Source organism: Leptonychotes weddellii, chromosome 3 (assembly GCF_054177405.1).
Source record: "Leptonychotes weddellii isolate Sample4059 chromosome 3, ASM5417740v2, whole genome shotgun sequence".
NCBI lineage: Eukaryota > Metazoa > Chordata > Mammalia > Carnivora > Phocidae > Leptonychotes > Leptonychotes weddellii.
Genome location: NC_138371.1, coordinates 112,767,973 through 112,785,040, shown reverse-complemented (window position 1 = coordinate 112,785,040; position 17,068 = coordinate 112,767,973). Strand labels below are relative to the sequence as shown.

The 17,068-nt window shown below is 36.7% G+C and overlaps 1 protein-coding gene across 7 annotated transcripts in view; it reads left to right on the top strand.

Moving 5' to 3' along the window:
- Nucleotides 1-259: 259 nt before the first annotated feature.
- The window catches only part of LOC102735238 (NEDD4-binding protein 2-like 2), a 58,671-nt gene continuing 41,862 nt past the window's right edge, over nucleotides 260-17,068 (top strand). The window contains exons 1-6 of one of the 7 annotated variants that reach the window (XM_081815419.1): nucleotides 261-440; nucleotides 863-1,048; nucleotides 1,999-3,260; nucleotides 12,294-12,418; nucleotides 16,281-16,369; nucleotides 16,763-16,839. In XM_081815419.1, coding sequence (XP_081671545.1) covers nucleotides 1,999-3,260; nucleotides 12,294-12,418; nucleotides 16,281-16,369; nucleotides 16,763-16,839 — 1,553 coding nt within the window. In that variant the 5' untranslated portion in view covers nucleotides 261-440; nucleotides 863-1,048. Of the gene's footprint in view, nucleotides 441-862; nucleotides 1,049-1,998; nucleotides 3,261-12,287; nucleotides 12,419-16,280; nucleotides 16,370-16,762; nucleotides 16,840-17,068 lie in introns of those variants that run through there. The other 6 variants (XM_031022595.2, XM_081815423.1, XM_081815425.1 and 3 more) reach the window with 6 other exon arrangements.

The window sequence follows — 17,068 nt, the reverse complement described above, 5'->3', positions numbered from 1 at the left end:
CAGGCACTCACGTTCTCTTTTCCTTTACGGATGAATTCCAGAGCGGGTCGCTGCCTTTTTTAGCCAAAGTTGACAGTTCTAAATAACTTCCCAGCTCCAAATCTAGGAACTAGTTAGGGTTTACGTTGGTTATCGCTTCTGTGTATATCACGCAATGGATTCTGGGAGACCCAGTCTCCGAGGACTGAGGTTAACAGGCCCAGTGTGAACGCTGGACTTCAGTTCCCACAATGCCGAGCGCAAATCTGTAATTTCTGCCGGGGTAAGCGCGAGGTGGCAGCCATCTTGCGTACGGCGGTGCAGTTTCCCAGATGCTGAGGGTTTGGGTGTTAGTTTCTCTGTGCTTTGGGGGGTGTTTGCGCTTTGCTTTCACCTTTTCAGATGTTCGTATCTTTCTAGACCACGATTTTATTGCGAGGTAAAAGTCAATGTAGTGTAAGGTGAGTAAACATCCCATTTTAAGTAAGGGTGGGGTAATGGTGGTGACGTTTTTCGGGTTTTTTGGCTTCTCGTCTGCTCTTGGCTGGAACCTTTGATTAGCCGTAAACGGGGAAGCCCGGGGTGAACCTTTGAGGCTAGGATATCTCTTGAATTCCTAGACAGAACCTGAACATGTCTCCGTTGGGAGAAAGAAACTGGGTGACGCACTTTTGCCCGGGCCACCTTCTTTGGAGGTCAGAAGGCCAGGGGACTCAGGTTGTGTATAGGCCACGCTCTGTTAATGCAACCGTCTTGCTGTTCCTTGAGACTTTTATGGTATTTCGAATGAGTAAATTTGAGAAGCTGGGAAGTGGTCGGGGTGGGGGGGGGGGGGCGTTTCCGATAGGACCGCGTTCTTTACAGTCGTATTTTTTTTTTTCAGTTTCTTTGGGCCTACTTGTTTCGTTGTCTAGTTCGCCTTTTTTGGCTTTTTCTTGTTCTGCCCTGTTGGAGGAATACCAGAGAGCGGGCAGAATGAAGTATTGAGTAAACCAGCGTTTGGGATTGCACTTTTGAGGGCCCCTAAGAAATTTCAAGGGAAGGAGAATTTATCTTCCAGATTGACCAGGCATGTGGAAAAGATGAACGCATTGATTTGGGGAGTTGCCAGATTTATATATAAATTATATATATCATTAGGTGACGCACTTTTGCCCGGGCCATCTTCTTTGGAGGTCAGAAGGCCAGGGGACTCAGGTGATACATGAAATGTTTGATATATTTGAGTCATTTTTAGTGCAACTGAAGTTTTTTTTTTTTTTTTTAATTAATGCTGTACACCCATTTGGAAACCACTCATATTATTCACAGGAAAAGGGTCTGTAAAGTTAGGCATTTGAGTATCTAACGTTTGATTGCTGAGGAGATGCTGAGGTTTGGGAGCTGGATCCATTTACTCCGAAGGATATAGTGGTTTTAAACAATAAGAGTTTATGAAGACATTTATTAAAACCAGTTTGGATAGGTGTCAGTTTGGCTGGCAGATTTACTCTCCATCTTAGTACACAGTTGTGTATATCATCAAAATATATTTTTGATTCAATTTTCCAGACTTACTTAAATTCTTCAAGTTTTTAAGTTCAGAAATGTATTTAGGGATGCCTGGGTGGCTCAGTCCTTTAAGCATCTGCGTTGGGCTCAGGTCCTGATCAGGTCCTGGGGTTGAGTCCTGCATGGGCTCCTTGCTCAGAAGGGAGCCTGCTTCTCCTTCTACCTGCCGCTCCCCCTCCTTCTGCTCTCTCTCTGTGACAAATAAAATCTATAAAAAAATGCATCATTTGGATTAAATGTGAGATATATCTTTTTTAAGAAAAAGATACTTACCTTCAGTGAGGCCCCTCCCTAAATCATTATAACAATACTTAAATAGTAAGTGGTTCTAAAATTACAGTTTTGTAGTTTTTGTATTTTGGGAAAATTTACCATTTAAATGTCGTTTCTGTTTTCTTGTTTCTGAAAAACTTTTGTTTAGATTTTTAAAATATTAGTTATTAATTACATGATTTATTTGCTCCTCAGATGCCTTATGGTGAAATTGAAGTGAAATCCTTGGATCATGGTGAAGAACTAACAGGTGAACCATGCTATAAAAAACTGAAGTCAACTGAAGAGGCTTATGTTTTCTCCCATCATGGTAGTGCTAATTTTCACAGAATCCAAGAGAAAACTGGGAATGACTGGGTCCCTGTGACCATTGTTGATGTCAGAGGGCATAGTTATCCTCAGGAGGACAACACCAAAACTACAGACTTGGTGAAACCTGTGCACGATGAGATTCCTGGCAATAGTAGATCAGATGTTATTGAATCCATTGATCCACAAGTTTTACAGGATGCAAGTCCTGCATTGGTATCCAAAGATGATGAGATATATAGCACAAGTAAAGCATTTATAGGACCCATTTACAAACCTCCTGAGAAGAAGAAATATAATGAAAGGGGAAATCACTCAGATGCAATCAGTGGTACAGATGGCAAAGGAGGACAAGAACAGAAACAGAAATTCAACTCCAAAAAATCAGAGCTTGACAGCGAATTATTCCAGTTTTACAAGGAAATTGAAGAGCTTGAAAATGAAAAAGATGATTTGGAAGGCAGTTGTAAAGAACCCAAACCCTCTGAGGAAAAACTTATTACGCATTATCAGGACCATTATAATGAGCTGTTAAAATCTGAAGAAGGAAAGGAAAGAGATACTAGTAATGTTCTTCAGTCACATTGTGGTTTTCAGCAGCAGGTGGAGAATGAACCAGGCAAATATCCTTGTAATGGACAAGTAATACCTGCATTTTGTGAAGATTCGTTAATTTCCTTCAGGCCTGAATGGCAGTCAGTGCATTATTTTATAGTACCCCACGGTCCTCCTCCTCCTCCCAGTTTTAACTGTCATTTAAATATGCAAAGATTTAGTGCTCCACTAAATCCATCAAATATTTTCCATGCTCCAGATGGGTCTCAGCATCAAAATGGGTATTATGTAAATAGTGGTCACATTAACTGGCATTGTTTGACTTTTGATCAGAACAATGACTATATTGACTGTAGTGAGAATCCCAATAGAGATCATTCCTCTACAAATGGTTACAGTGTGCAAGATGCATATGTGAGTAACGGTTTCTGTGAAACCAGGGAAGGATGCTGGAAAGATCCTTCTATGGACAAGCATAATGGAACAGACAGGCTTATGAACCAGCAGTTTCAAGATGAAAAGTTAAATAAATTGCAGAAGTTACTTATTCTTTTAAGAGGTTTGCCTGGTTCTGGGAAAACAACGTTGTCTCGGTGAGTAAAGGATACCAAGTAAATGCTTGGTAATTCATTACTTAAAAATCATGGATGATAGTAGTTCTCAATGACAAATGCTTTCATGTTTCTAATAGAAAATCTTTAATTTGTTACACTTGAGAATGACATCTGACAGTGTAAATATTTAAAAAGATGTTTTCTGATGGAGGAATGAAGAATTGACATATAAAGATTCTGCTAAGGATTTTAAAAATAGATACACCGTGTATAATTACGACAGTGATGTAAGTAAATGCTATTTGAGAACTGTACTCGCCTTCCTTTTTAAGTCAGCTATCCAAGCAGAGCTGGACTTAGGGTTGGAAGATTTGAGCTTTTGACCAAGTTATTTCAAACTTCATGGCCTTGGACAAGTTTTGCTATCTGTTAATAGAAAGGGTAATACTTATTTTTCTGGAATAATTGTGAGAAGCAAATGAGATAAACCAAGGAAAAGGAGCTGTGAGTTTGTTTTCAGCACTGTGCAGGTTCATATCTTTGATTGGCAGAGGGAACTCTTTTTTTGTTTAAGTTTCAGGAGTCTGAAGTGAGCAATACCTGAGTTAAATAGAGTTAGAACTGGTTATGTTTTATTGTTATTGTATGACAGAATGTTTCAAATTCCTATTTTTGTTTGCATTTTAAAAAAGAATATTGATGCACTTGAATTCATTTGTGCAGTTGTGAAAAATAGTACAAAGAAAAACAATACAAATTCTTGGCAGTTTTTGTAGGATGATTCAGGATTTATGACTGATCAAGCGAAAAAGAAAATTGTTTGATGTCTTCCAGCAAGGATAAAATCCAAAGAACCATTATGTAAATGTTTTATATTTACTTGCAAAACAGTCTGAACAGAAGTTTCTTCAGAAGCAGTAAATTAAAGAAAGATTAAATTTATGATACATTTCAAGCTAGCCTGTAAGCTGTGATCTTTGTAAATGAATTTGAATTTTGCATTTTTATTCTTATTTATTTATTTATTGGGACGCCTGGGTGGCTCAGTCGGTTAAGCGTCTGCCTTCAGCTCAGGTCATGATCCCAGGGTCCTGGAATCGAGTCCCGCTTCGGGCTCCTTGCTCAGCGGGGAGCCTGCTTCTCCCTCTACCTGCCGCCCCCCCTGCTTGTGTGTGCTCTCTCGCTCTCTCTGACAAATAAGTAAATAAAATCTTAAAAAAAAAAAAAAAGACTTTATTTAGTTAGAGAAAGAGATCGAGAGAGCACGAGGAGAAGGAGAGGGAGAAGCAGACCCCACTGAGCAGGAAGCCAGACACGGGGGTGGGAGCGCTGGATCATGACCTGAGTTGAAGGCAGACGCTTAACCAACCAAGCCGCTCAGGAGCCCCTATTCTTATATTAATGAAGATTTTGTAGAGAAGGTGAAATTTCAACTCTTTAGAAAGGATAGAAATTAAGAATGAAGTGTCACAAACACAGGCAGTCTCTTAGATTTAGAATGTAATATCAGAGGAAAGAAATAGTTGAAATTTGGAAATTGTGTGAAGGAATCTCCTAGCTAGGGTCACTTGACTATGCGTTGGTATAGAATAAATGTAAGAAAGAAAGATTAGATTTGGAACAACATTGGGGTATGTTGAAACTGAAGATGAATAAAGTAGTGGTATTGCAATAGAATTTCAAGGAGGTGTAATTGTAGTGGGAGATGATGGAGGTGATATATATAATACATATATTTGAGGAATCAGATGTATGTTGTAAGAAAAGAATAGTAGTAACTACCATTTGTGTCATGATTTCAGTTTACAGAGTACTTTCATATATAAAAATCTTGTAAAATGGGTTGTGTTATTTTCATTTCATAGAAGGAGCAGAGGCTTAAGAGAATAAGTTTGGGTTAAAGGGCTTGGGAGAAGTTGTAAGAACTGGTAGGAGGTCAAACTAGAGATATAAATGATAGCGTGTTTCTTCCCTGCTCCTTCACTTTAGTATCTATTGCATGCATGGTCCTATAACTGTCTCCTGGCTTTCAGGAGCTTGTTTAAAGAATCAGGAGTAGCTGTTTAGGTCACCACATTTTGAATGAAGTAAGATTGGTTGGTTGGGACTGGATAGAAAGCCAGATATTCTGTGGTGGGGGAATGGCTTTACGTAGGATTTAGCTTTAGAAAGAAAGGAGTGAAGATTTGGAAGATCAAAGTTGGGTTGATTTGGGGCACTAAATTAAAAGATAGCATTGTTTAGTATTGCTGCGTGGTAATGAGTATAGGAGGGTAAAGTTCAGATTCTTTGGGGGTAGTTTTCAAGTCCTCTTCTTCCTTAATTTAGTCCTTACCCACCTCTTTGTCTTCTTGTCCTTCTGCATTTGGACTAGCACCTACCCTCCACTGCAGGAGACATAATACTTGTTCATTCATTGTTCTCAGGACTCTTATTCAAAGGTTCTCTCAAACGCCTCTGCTTTTTGAGGTTTTGGTTTATCATCTCAGTCTTCCATAATCCTTCTGAACTCATATAGTACTTATCGTTACCAAGTTTTTACTTAATTGTTTACCCACAAATTTGCTAACAGATTTTAATGAAGTAAGTTTTAGGTTAAATTCTAACACAAGCACAGACTTTAAATATTTATTAATAAGCTAGTGCAAAACAGTTCATACACTTTTGTAGGTATGTGAAAGTGCTAGCTCTTTGTCCTTTTAGGCAAACTGACAGCGCTTTGATGAAAGGTTTATTTCAGGCAGAATTCAACAATTTCTAGCTGTGGAATTTTGTTACCATTGTAATTGACATCAGCTAAACAGAATCCTCTGAGTCTGTGGTTGACGCAGGACCATTCAGGGATCAAGCCTTGGGTGTCATTCCTAGGGGTCTGGGCTATAGATTTTGCTAGATTCATATACCCTGTTCATATGAGGAGAAAGGGTGAACCTAAAATATTTTAGCTAATATGCATTTCTTCTACTCTACTGATTTCACCAATGAGTGAATGTATTTTCAGAAACAGGCCACTAATTTCATTATTATATCAGCAGAATGTTGGGAGTTGATCAGAGATAAACACTGAAGCACTTTCAGAGAGGAGAGAAGATGTTACACTGCTGATTTTGAAGATGGAGGAAGGGACCATGAGCCCAGATATGCGGGTGGCTTTTAGAAGCTGAAAAATTTGGCAAGGAAACAGGTTCTCCTTTGGAGCTTCCAGGAGGAATGCCAGCTTACCCATACCTTTGATTTTAGCGCGGTGGAACTGATTTCAGACTTCGGACTTTCAGAACTATAATACAATAAGTGCATGTTGTTTTAAGCCACCAAATATGTGGTAATTTGTTATAGCAGCCATAAGAAATTACAGTTTAAAGAGAGATGGGAAGAGATTTTTTTTTTTCCTCCCTGCTTTTGGAGAAGATCTCAGTTTAAACTCCAGGGGAAAGATTGACCTTTCCTTATGTTGATCTCTATTCTTAATTTAAGGAGTGTTTAGAGAATGAGGTGCCCCAGTAAAGTGGTTTTGGGGTAGGGGTATGCAGGGGCCACTCAGTAAATAAGGAGGTAAAGGGTTCATGAAGTGTCAGTTCTGCTCAGATTTTTTTGAGAAATCACTTCTCTTTGTAAATGCACATGGATGTATTAAAATAATGTACAGTTCTTAGAAGTTGTAAAAATGAAGTATGAAAAAAAAACTATGAAAATTAACTCATAATAGGCCATTTGGGGAAGTAGGGTTCTCAAAACAGGGTTAAGGAACAGGATTCACTTGTTCTTACTTCAGTGAAGAATTATAAGCACAGACTGGATTAGTTATCTGGCTGTGTAACAAATTACCTTATTAAAAACTGAGTTAAAGCAACAAACGTTTATCATCTTACAGTTTCTGAAGGACAGGCGTCTGCGTGAATTATCTAGGTGCCTCTGGGTCAAGGTCTTTAACAATGCTGTGGTTAAGGTGTTGGCTAGGGCTGTGTTCTGCTCTGAAGGTTTATTTTGGGGTGGATCTTCTTGGAAGATCTCCCTTGAGGTTGTCGACAAGACTTAAGTTACTTGTGAGCTGTTAGGTCGAGGGTCTCCGTTGGTTGCTGGCTATATACAGGCTGGAGACCTCTCTTGATTCTTTGCTCTCTGGGCTGCTTTCCACACACAGCATGATGAGACAAAGTGAGCCAGCTCTGAGTCCAAGACAGAAGCCACTTTTTTTTCCTGTAATCTAATATCAGAAGTGACATTCTGTCAACTGCCATATTCTATTAGTTAGAAGCTAGTCACTGACTCCCACCCACACTCAAGGGGAAGGAATTATATAAGAGTGTGAATACCAGGAGGCAGGGATCATTGTAAGCCATTAGTTTTGGCTCTCCCACGCAGCTATGTAACTCTGGTGGCCTGATTTCTGAAGTCATTTTCTTTTTCTGGATTAGTAAATATGAAATTAGCAAGGTTGTTATGAATATTAAATGGGTCATGACATTCAGAAAAAATACAAATCAAGTAGCGAGTGGGCCCATATCTGATTTTTTTTTAGTAGATACTTCATTTTTCAGAGTTTTAAGTTTTGATGTTTGGAGAATTCATTTTAATACCTTACTTGTGAGAGTTTTAATAGAATCTGACTACAAGAATTTTGAAAATACTAATATTCCTAAGTAATTTATCTTTTATTCAGATGGTTTGTATGGCATCAGATATATCCAAATTGATCATAAGTACTTTTTTAATATAAGTCCCCAAAATAAAGCTTCATAGTTTGAGATAATTCATGGAATTTTAAAAAGCTGCATGAACAGACTGGAAAGAAAAAGTCTCTCTCCAAGCTAAAATTATTTGCTATAATTATGATTTATATATTTAAGATATTCTTCAAAGAGGTTTATTCATGTTTGATGTTTACTTGGTTTAATGATGTAAATTGATGTGCTGTCTCCTACCCTCTCTCTCCACGCCTCCCCCATCCCCACCTTTTTTGAGGTTAAAACATTTCTTGGATACAAAAGCTACTCTACTCTTATAGTATGGTATTTAACATCTGAAAAATCACGCAAATAAAGTAATAGAATGGAAAAAATGAAACGGTATCTAAGAAAGATGGTATCAGTTTTCTGGTACTGTTAAATATAATTAGGTTATCATAAGGTTGATTATGATCAGAATCATTTTAGGTGATTGAGCTTTGGTTTGGAATGCTAATAGTGTAGCATATTTTTTTTTTTCAATACGAGGCTTGAACTCACACCCCTGAGATCAAGACCTGAGCTGAGATCAAGAGTTGAACGCTTAACCGACTGAGCCATCCACGTGCCTCATATTGTAGCAGTTTTATATTCTAGGTTATCTTATAAACAAATAAGGTGCCAAATATGTTAGGTGGTGTATTTTGGAAAAATTACGGTGATTTAAGAAAGAAATCCAACTCTAGCCTCACAAACAACCATTTAATTTCATTTGCTTTGCTTGAAATAATTTGAACTGTAATTCTGTAAGTGGAAATGCATGTTTAAATCTTTTTATTTTTGTCTCTGCAATTTTATTTTTATTATAAAATATACAGGCATAACTTTTTAAATTGTACTTCATAGATACTGCACTTTTTACAAGTTGAAGGTTCGTGGTAACCCTGTGTCGAGCAAGTTTTTGGCTCCTTTCTTCCAATAGCATTTGCTCACTTAGTGTCCTTATGTCACTTGGTTATTCTCACAATATTTCAAACTTTTTTTTTTTTAAAAGATTTTATTTATTCATTTGAGAGAGAATGAGATAGAGAGAGCATGAGAGGGGGGAGGGTCAGAGGGAGAAGCAGACTCCCCGCCGAGCAGGGAGCCCGATGCGGGACTCGATCCCGGGACTCCAGAATCATGACCTGAGCCGAAGGCAGTCGCCCAACCAACTGAGCCACCCAGGCGCCCTCAAACTTTTTTATTATTGTATTTGTTATGGTGATCCATGATCAGTGATGTTAGTATTATAGTTGTTTTGGGGTGCCATGAGCTGTGCCCGTATAATAAGATGGCAAACTTAATTGATAAGTGTTAATGTGTATTCTGACTGCTCCACCAACCTGCTCTTCTCCCATCTCTCCCTGTTTTCAGGCCTTACCTATTCCCTGAGACACAACAATATTGAAATTAGGCCAATAAATAACCCTACAATGGCCTCAAAGTGTTCAAGTGAAAGGGAGAGTTGCACATCTCTCACTTTAAATCACAGGCTGGAAGTGATTAAGGTTAGTGAGGAAGGCATGCCAAAAGTCCAGATAGGCTTCTTGAGCCAAACAGGCAGCCAAATTGTGAGTGCGAGGAAATGTTCTTGAAGGAAATTAAAAGTGCTACTCCAATGAACACACAGATGGTAAGAAAGCAAAACAGCCTTGCTAGTATGGAGAAAGTTGAAATAGTCTGGATAGTAGATCAAACCAGCCACAACATTCTCTTAAGCCAAAGCCTAACCCAGGGCCCTAACTGCAGTTCTCTAAAGGCTGAAAGAGGAAGCTACCAGGGAATAGTTTGAAACTGGCAGAGGTTGGTTCACAAGGTTTAAGGAAAGAAGCTGTCTCCGTAACATAAAAGTACAAGGAAAAACAGCAAGTGCTGGTGTAGAAGCTGCAGCAAGATCTAGCGGAGATAATTAATGAAGATCTAGCTAAGATAATCAACAAAAGTGGCTACACTAAATGGCAGATTTCCAATGTAGACAAATGGCCTTCTGGAATAAGTTGCTATTTAGGATTTTAATAGGTAGAGCAGGGAAGTCAGTGCCTTAGCTTCAACAGAGGCTGACTCTTCTCAGGGGCTAATGCAGCTGGTGACTAAGTTGAAGCCAGTGCTCATTTACCATTCTGAAAATCCTAGAGCCCTTAAGAATTATGCTAAATGTACTCTGCCTGTGCTCTCCAAATGGAACAGCAAGGCCTAAATAACAGCGTATTTGTTTATAACATGGTTCACTGAATATTGGAAGCCCACTGTTGACACCTATGGCTCAGAAAAAAAGATTCCTTTCAAAATACTACTGCTCACTGACAATGTACCTGGTCACCCAAAAGCTCTGGTGCAGATGTAGAACAAGATTAATGTTGTTTTCATGCCTGCTATCACAACATTCATTCTTCAGCCCATGAATCAAGGAGTAATTTTGAATTTCAAGTCTTATTATTAAGAAATACATTTTGTAAGTCTATAGCTGCCATACATACTGATTCTTGGATGTATCTGGGCAAAGTAAATTGAAAACCTTCTGGAAATGATTCACCATTCTAGATGCCCTTAAGAATATTCATGATTCATAGGATGAGGGCAAAATATTAATATGAAGAGGAGTTTAGAAGTTGATGCCAGCCTCATGGATGACTTTGAAGGGTTCACGACTTCAGTGGAGGAGACAACTGCAGATGTGGTGGAAACAGCAAGAGAACTAGAATTAGAAGTGGAGCCTGAAGATGGGACTACATTGCTGCAATCTCATGATCAAACTTGAACAGATGAGGAGTTGCTTATTATGGATAGCAAAGAAAGTGGTTTCTTGAGATGAAGTCCACTAGTGAAGATGTTGTAAAGATTGTTGAAATGAAAACAAAAGATTTAGAATATTCCATAAACTTAGTTGCTAAAGCAGTGGCAGGGTTTGAGAGGATTAAGTCTGATTTTCAAAGAAGTTCTCTTGTGAGTAAAATGCAGTCAAACAGCATCACATGTTACAGAGAAATTGTTTAGGAAAGAAAGAGTCAGTGGATGGGGTAAACTTCATTGTCCTATTTTAGGGAATTGCTACAGCCACCCCAGCCTTCACAACCACCAATCTGATCAGTCAGCCTACATCAACATTGAGGCAAGATGCCAGCAAAAAGGTTACAACTCATTGAAAGCTCAGATGATGGTTAGCATTTCTTAGCAATAAAATATTTTTGAATTAAGGTGTATACGTTGTTTTTTTTTAGTAATAACTTTTATGCACTGGGAAACCAGAAAATTAATTTGATTTCCTTCATTGTGATACATGATTGTGGTGGTCTGAAACCAAACCTGCAGTATCTCTGAGGTATACCTGTATACAATTTTGTAATAAGCTGAGAAAAGGAGAGATATGTTTATTTAATAGTCAGAGTCCTTCTTATTCCTTTGAATTAGGGGGTATGTATTCTTGAATCATTCCATGACAATACTTTTGTATTCTCAATCTCTTCTACCACTTTCCAGTCCCTTCCCCTCTCAGAAAGTTACAGAGTGTTACTCAGTTGCCTAATGGCTTGTGGGGGGGGGGGGGGGAGACAAAACAAAACATTTCTGTTATTGTTAGATCCAGATTATTCTCTTAACTGTGTTTTACCTTTTCTCAGCACACTCCTAGTGTCATTCATGAGTCACTGGTTTGGGGAATTCTCTGACAATCTGAACACTAGTTAATCTGTACTTAGAAACTTAAGGTGGTATCATATTGTGAGAATGAAATTTGATTATTGATTTATTGTGAAGAGTGTATTCTTTAGTGCTTAACAGTTGACTTCATTTAGTAATGTAATCTCTTAACAGTTTTAAAGTTTGACTATGCTTTGGAGGATCACAGGTTATTTCACAACCTTAAGTCTCAAGCTATTTCTGACTTCCACTTTTAGGTCATATATGTTTGCGTTTTGTGGACATGAGTTTAGTAAAGCTATCTTAGGTCAAATAGAGTTTTCCCCAGATGAATTGCTTGTTTAGGCTTATTTGCCTTTTTCGGTTACTTATTGCACTAAATTTAGGCAATTTTAGACACCGCATAAAAATTCACTAAAGTTAAAACACGGATAATAGTTGACATAATTTTGGGATTGGTTGAAGAGTGCTTTTACAAGTGGCAATACAAATGCCACTTAGTACAAATGCCACCTAAAAAGTTTTTGTTATTGGTTGTAATTGTGTAGATTTAAGTGTGAAGTGATACTTGAAATCTGGAAACTTTTTAAGGTTCAGCTCCTGTGCTATTCTGTTTGCAATATACTTACAGGTAAGTACCAGAGATTCATTTAATAAACTTTCCTGTGTGACTTATCTTTGATGGTTATAGATTTTATAAATGGCACCTTATGATTTCTTTCATTAACAGAATTCTGCTTGGTCAGAGTCGTGATGGCATTGTATTCAGCACTGATGACTATTTTCACCATCAAGATGGGTACAGGTATAATGTTAATCAACTTGGTGATGCCCATGACTGGAACCAGAACAGAGGTTTGTTTTGGGCCAAGTCTCCGGGATGGAATATTTGACTAGGAGTCAGAAGACTTGAGTTTTTATTCTCAACTTGACTTTTACCGGCTGAATGACTTTGGCAAGCCATTTAAATAGCTTTGAGACCAATTTGTTCGTCTATTAGAAGTGATGATAGTTACACTTGCCTTAGAATTTAGATAGGTATATTTTGTAAATTGTAAATAGTGTACCCATATAAGCTGGTAAAATAGAGGTGTGGGATATTTTGATATCCTTTATTTTATACTCATGAATAAATTCAGACAACTCTTCATACTGTTGTATATTCTCAAAAGGTATTTCCCTAAGAGTAATGCTAATGTTTTCTAAGGCTAGGAATAAAATGCCTGTGAATATTAAAGTTTTTCCCATTGACATTACTCTACAAAAAAATCTACATAATGCATTTTTTAGACCTATATCTCTCAGTTTTTTCTCATTCTGGAATTGACTGCACATTTGAATCACCTGGGGACCTTTTAAAAAAAACTTATGCCTGGGGGCGCCTGGGTGGCTCAGTCGTTAAGCATCTGCCTTCTGCTCAGGTCATGATCCCAGGGTTCTGGGATCGAGCCCCGCATTGGGCTCCCTGCTCGGCGGGAAGCCTGCTTCTCCCTCTCCCACTCCCCCTGCTTGTGTTCCTGCTCTAGCTGTCTCTCTCTCTCTGTCAAATAAATAAAATCTTAAAAAATTTTAAAAATAAAATAAAAAGTGAAAAAACTTATGCCTGAATCTTAGCCCCAGAGATTCTGGTTTAGTTGGTCTGGAGTGGATCTAAACACCAGTATTTTTGGGGGAAGTTACCCAGATATTCTAATGTTGCAATAAGGATTGAAAACTTTTGATCTAGAACTAAGTAAGTTCTTTTTTAAAAGACGAAGAATGTATTAATGATTAAACAAATTGTTTGTATTGTGAAAAAATTTGAATCTAACTTAAGTTACAATGAACCCCATACCTCCAATCACTCAGAATTATTATCAGTTATCAAGGTTTTGCCTTATTGGCTTTTATCTTTTTTGTTTTAACACTCCCTCCTTTTTTTATTTGCTAAGGTTTTTAAAGCAAATTTTAGACATCAGATAGCATGCATTTCAAATTAACCTTTTTTTTACTTAATGGCATCTTATTTCATTGCAGTACCATCATCACACCTAAAAAAACACAAAAAAACAAACAATTCCTTGACATCATGTAATACCCAGCCTGTAATGAAATTTCCCGTTGTCTTACATATTTCTTTACAGTTGTTCTTTTTGAATCAGGATACAAGCCAGGTCCTGGCAGTACATTTAGTTTTATGTTTCTTTTAAGTAGATTAATCTCTTTCCTCTTTTTATCCCCTCTTTTTGCCTTTATAACATTAATTTGTTGCAGAAGTTGGTTGGTTGTCCTATAGAATGTCCCATATTTTGTGGTTGTCTGTTCGCTTCCTTGTGGTAACTATTTAACCTGTTTTTCTTTCTCCTGTATTTCCTTAAATAGAAATTAGTTCTAGACAGGAGGATTTATTAGGTTCCACTTATTTTTTTGGTAAGCATATTTCTGGTTGTCCCAGTTTTAGTGATATTAAGATTGATTAATAGCTTCAAAGGGACAGCCTAATCCTTCCATTATCAAGTTCCCTATCAACCTTATGTCTAATGGTTTTATCCAATAGTGAATTGTTTCCTGAATGAGACTTTTCATTAAAGGTTGCAAAATGGTGATTTTCTAGGTCTAACATTCCTTCCATGCTAGAATTCTTCTGTAATGAAGAACTTTCACCTAGAAATAGCAATTAGGGTTGTCCTAAATTTAGTACAGTATATACAGGAAAAACAGGATGAATGCTTTTATTTTTAATTGTCAATTTTCACAGGAATTACAGTGAGGATATTTTTGAGTAAAAAGTTTAATGTGAAATAAGTTTGATTTTAAGATTGTTTCCTAGTATTGGTTTTCCACAGAACATTATGCCACGGAACGTTACTGCGTAAATCAAGTAATGATGGTATTGCAATTCCAAAAAATGTTTAGAGTTATTGGACTAAAGTTAAGGAAAATAGTGGTAGGTGATGAGTGGAATGAATAAAGGCAGTGGGCAGAGACAGTATACCTTTGGTGGACTGAAATTTGTTTTATGGGACATTTTTTTCTCTTTGCAATACCAGCCTAGAATATTATAATAAATGTTTATGCTATGTGAGTTATACTTGCTGAATAAAAAATGGTGTTTAGATAAACTGCTGGTTTTATTATCAGTATAGCATAAATTTTTCCAAGGTAATGATAACTAGCGATTATTGAACATTTTGAAAATTATAAGCATGACTTACTTAGGACTAAATTTCTCTTTTTAGTAGATGTTTATTGAACACTTTTAAAAATGGGAATCTCTGTATGCTTCATGTGTATTATTAGAAGAATCTTAAATTCATGTTAGACCACCTATAAATTAAAAACCTCTTTGAGGTGTCATTCTGTTTCTTAGAGTATGGTGGTTATTTTGTTTAAGAAATGACTCTCGTTATTAGGGTATTCAAACATTATTTACTTAGGAACTCTTTCCTCCTGGAGTACACTGGAATGTGGTATCACATGATGATTTTTCATGGAAAGAGGATAATCTCCCCATTCCTGCAAATCAGAGATTTAATTTGATTCTTAAGCTTCTCCTTGGAGGTGCCAGCCTAACCATTAGACATTAAGAGGATTAGTTAGTAAGTTTTTTTTTTTTTAATGAAAGATTTGATCAGTTTATGATTGGGGATAGAGCAACGTAAGATGATAGCATCTTGATATCCTATTTATGACCCAAATTCTAAATTTCTTTTCGTATTTAGAGATATTTTCTCCCAAATATGTATTCCACCATAGTCATTATTACTTAACTAACCTTTAGAATACTGTCTGCCCTTAGACATCTGTATAAGTGTTTTCATTATGTAGAACTTAGTGTTTTGAATTCTAAGTCCCAACAAAACTTCTATATCATTGCTTTTTGCCTCAGCCTTTTAAATTTTATTGTAGGTTCTTAATTATGTTTCTTGTCTATTTACACTTAGGGGTACACACACTCCTGTTGTTAACAGTGGCTCATTGTGGCAGGGATTCTTGGGGAAGAGATGGCAAAGGGATAGGAAGATGTAGTTTAGAAAATTTCCATGTGACCCCAGCTCCTAATTTGAGAATTCTGGTCTTAAAAAATACTTACAAAGTCAGTTGAACTGTAGTACTTAGCTACTTGGTATATAAGTTTTTTATTTCAGAAGCATTATTTGTAATTGTAAAACTTTGGAAAATACAGATAAGCATAGATTGCTGATATTCCCGTTACCCTCAGATGACCACTTTTGATATTTAGTAACTCTTCCTAGATCTCTATATTTTGACCAAAATAAGGTCATACTTACATATTGTGTTATAATTTGCCATATTCAGTTAACAGTCTTCATCTTTCCATGTCAGTAAAGGCTCATCTCTTTTCATACTCAGACTGTATCCTAAGTAACTTGTTCATATATTTCCTATAAATCAAAGTTAGCTAGAGACTGAAGGCTTTCTTAGTTGTGAGTTCAACAAAATGTTTTTCCCCAAATGTCATTGTTAAAACCAGTATCTGGTCCAGAGAATATACATTGCCTGTGGTTATGTCTCTTAATTCCCTTTTAATCTAGTGGAGTCTTTTTTTTTTTTTTTTTTTTTTGTTCACCGCACTAACTCAGGAAATTGCATAGTTTTAGTTTTAAGTACAGAGATGTAGAAATTTTCTTAATAATGAATGTGTAAGTTTTATTTTGTATATTTTAATCTAATAGTTCTCTGGTTTTTGTTTTTTAAATTTATTTTTTTATTTCAGCAAAACAAGCTATCAATCAGGGGAGATCTCCAGTTATAATAGACAACACTAATACACAAGCTTGGGAAATGAAACCATATGTGGAAATGGTAAATATGTGATATGAGAGAGTTTTAATATTTTATTCTTAACTCATTTTTTCATACTCTGAAATTTTGGTTACTTTGATCTTCATTACATAAACATTTGTCCCTGTTTTCTAAAGAGGTGTGTTCGTTAACTTAGTTTTTAAAAAACTGGGATTGGTACTTACTAAGAAATATGCTCATCTTGTTAGTTTTGCCTGGACTTGAAGACAGTAATTCGAAATTGTCCGGTTATGTGGTCTTAACATTTTTGTGGACATATTATTTAAAAGTAAAATGTTTCTTGGTCAAACAAATTTAGAAGTATTGTCTAAATGAAACTTCTATTTATCTGCTTTCTTTTTTACTTTAAGAAGTATTCTCTGGGTTTTTGTTTTCTTCCTTTCCTTTGTGTAGGCCATAGGAAAAGGATACAGAGTAGAGTTTCATGAACCTGAAACTTGGTGGAAATTTGATCCTGAAGAATTAGAAAAGTAAGGCACTCAAATTTTTTTTGAATCCTTATCTTTGAAAAATTTTTTTGAGTCTTTATCTTTTTTTCTTTCTCTTCTCCTTTACACAGTTTCTTTACTATTTACTAACTTTTGCTTGTCATGTTTGCTATTTGTGAATAGGGACTACTGCTCAACTTTCTGTCAAGAGGAACATTGACTTAAATTTAAGGGTTCTTAGGGTACTTGCCTTGGTCAGTTTTATTAAATT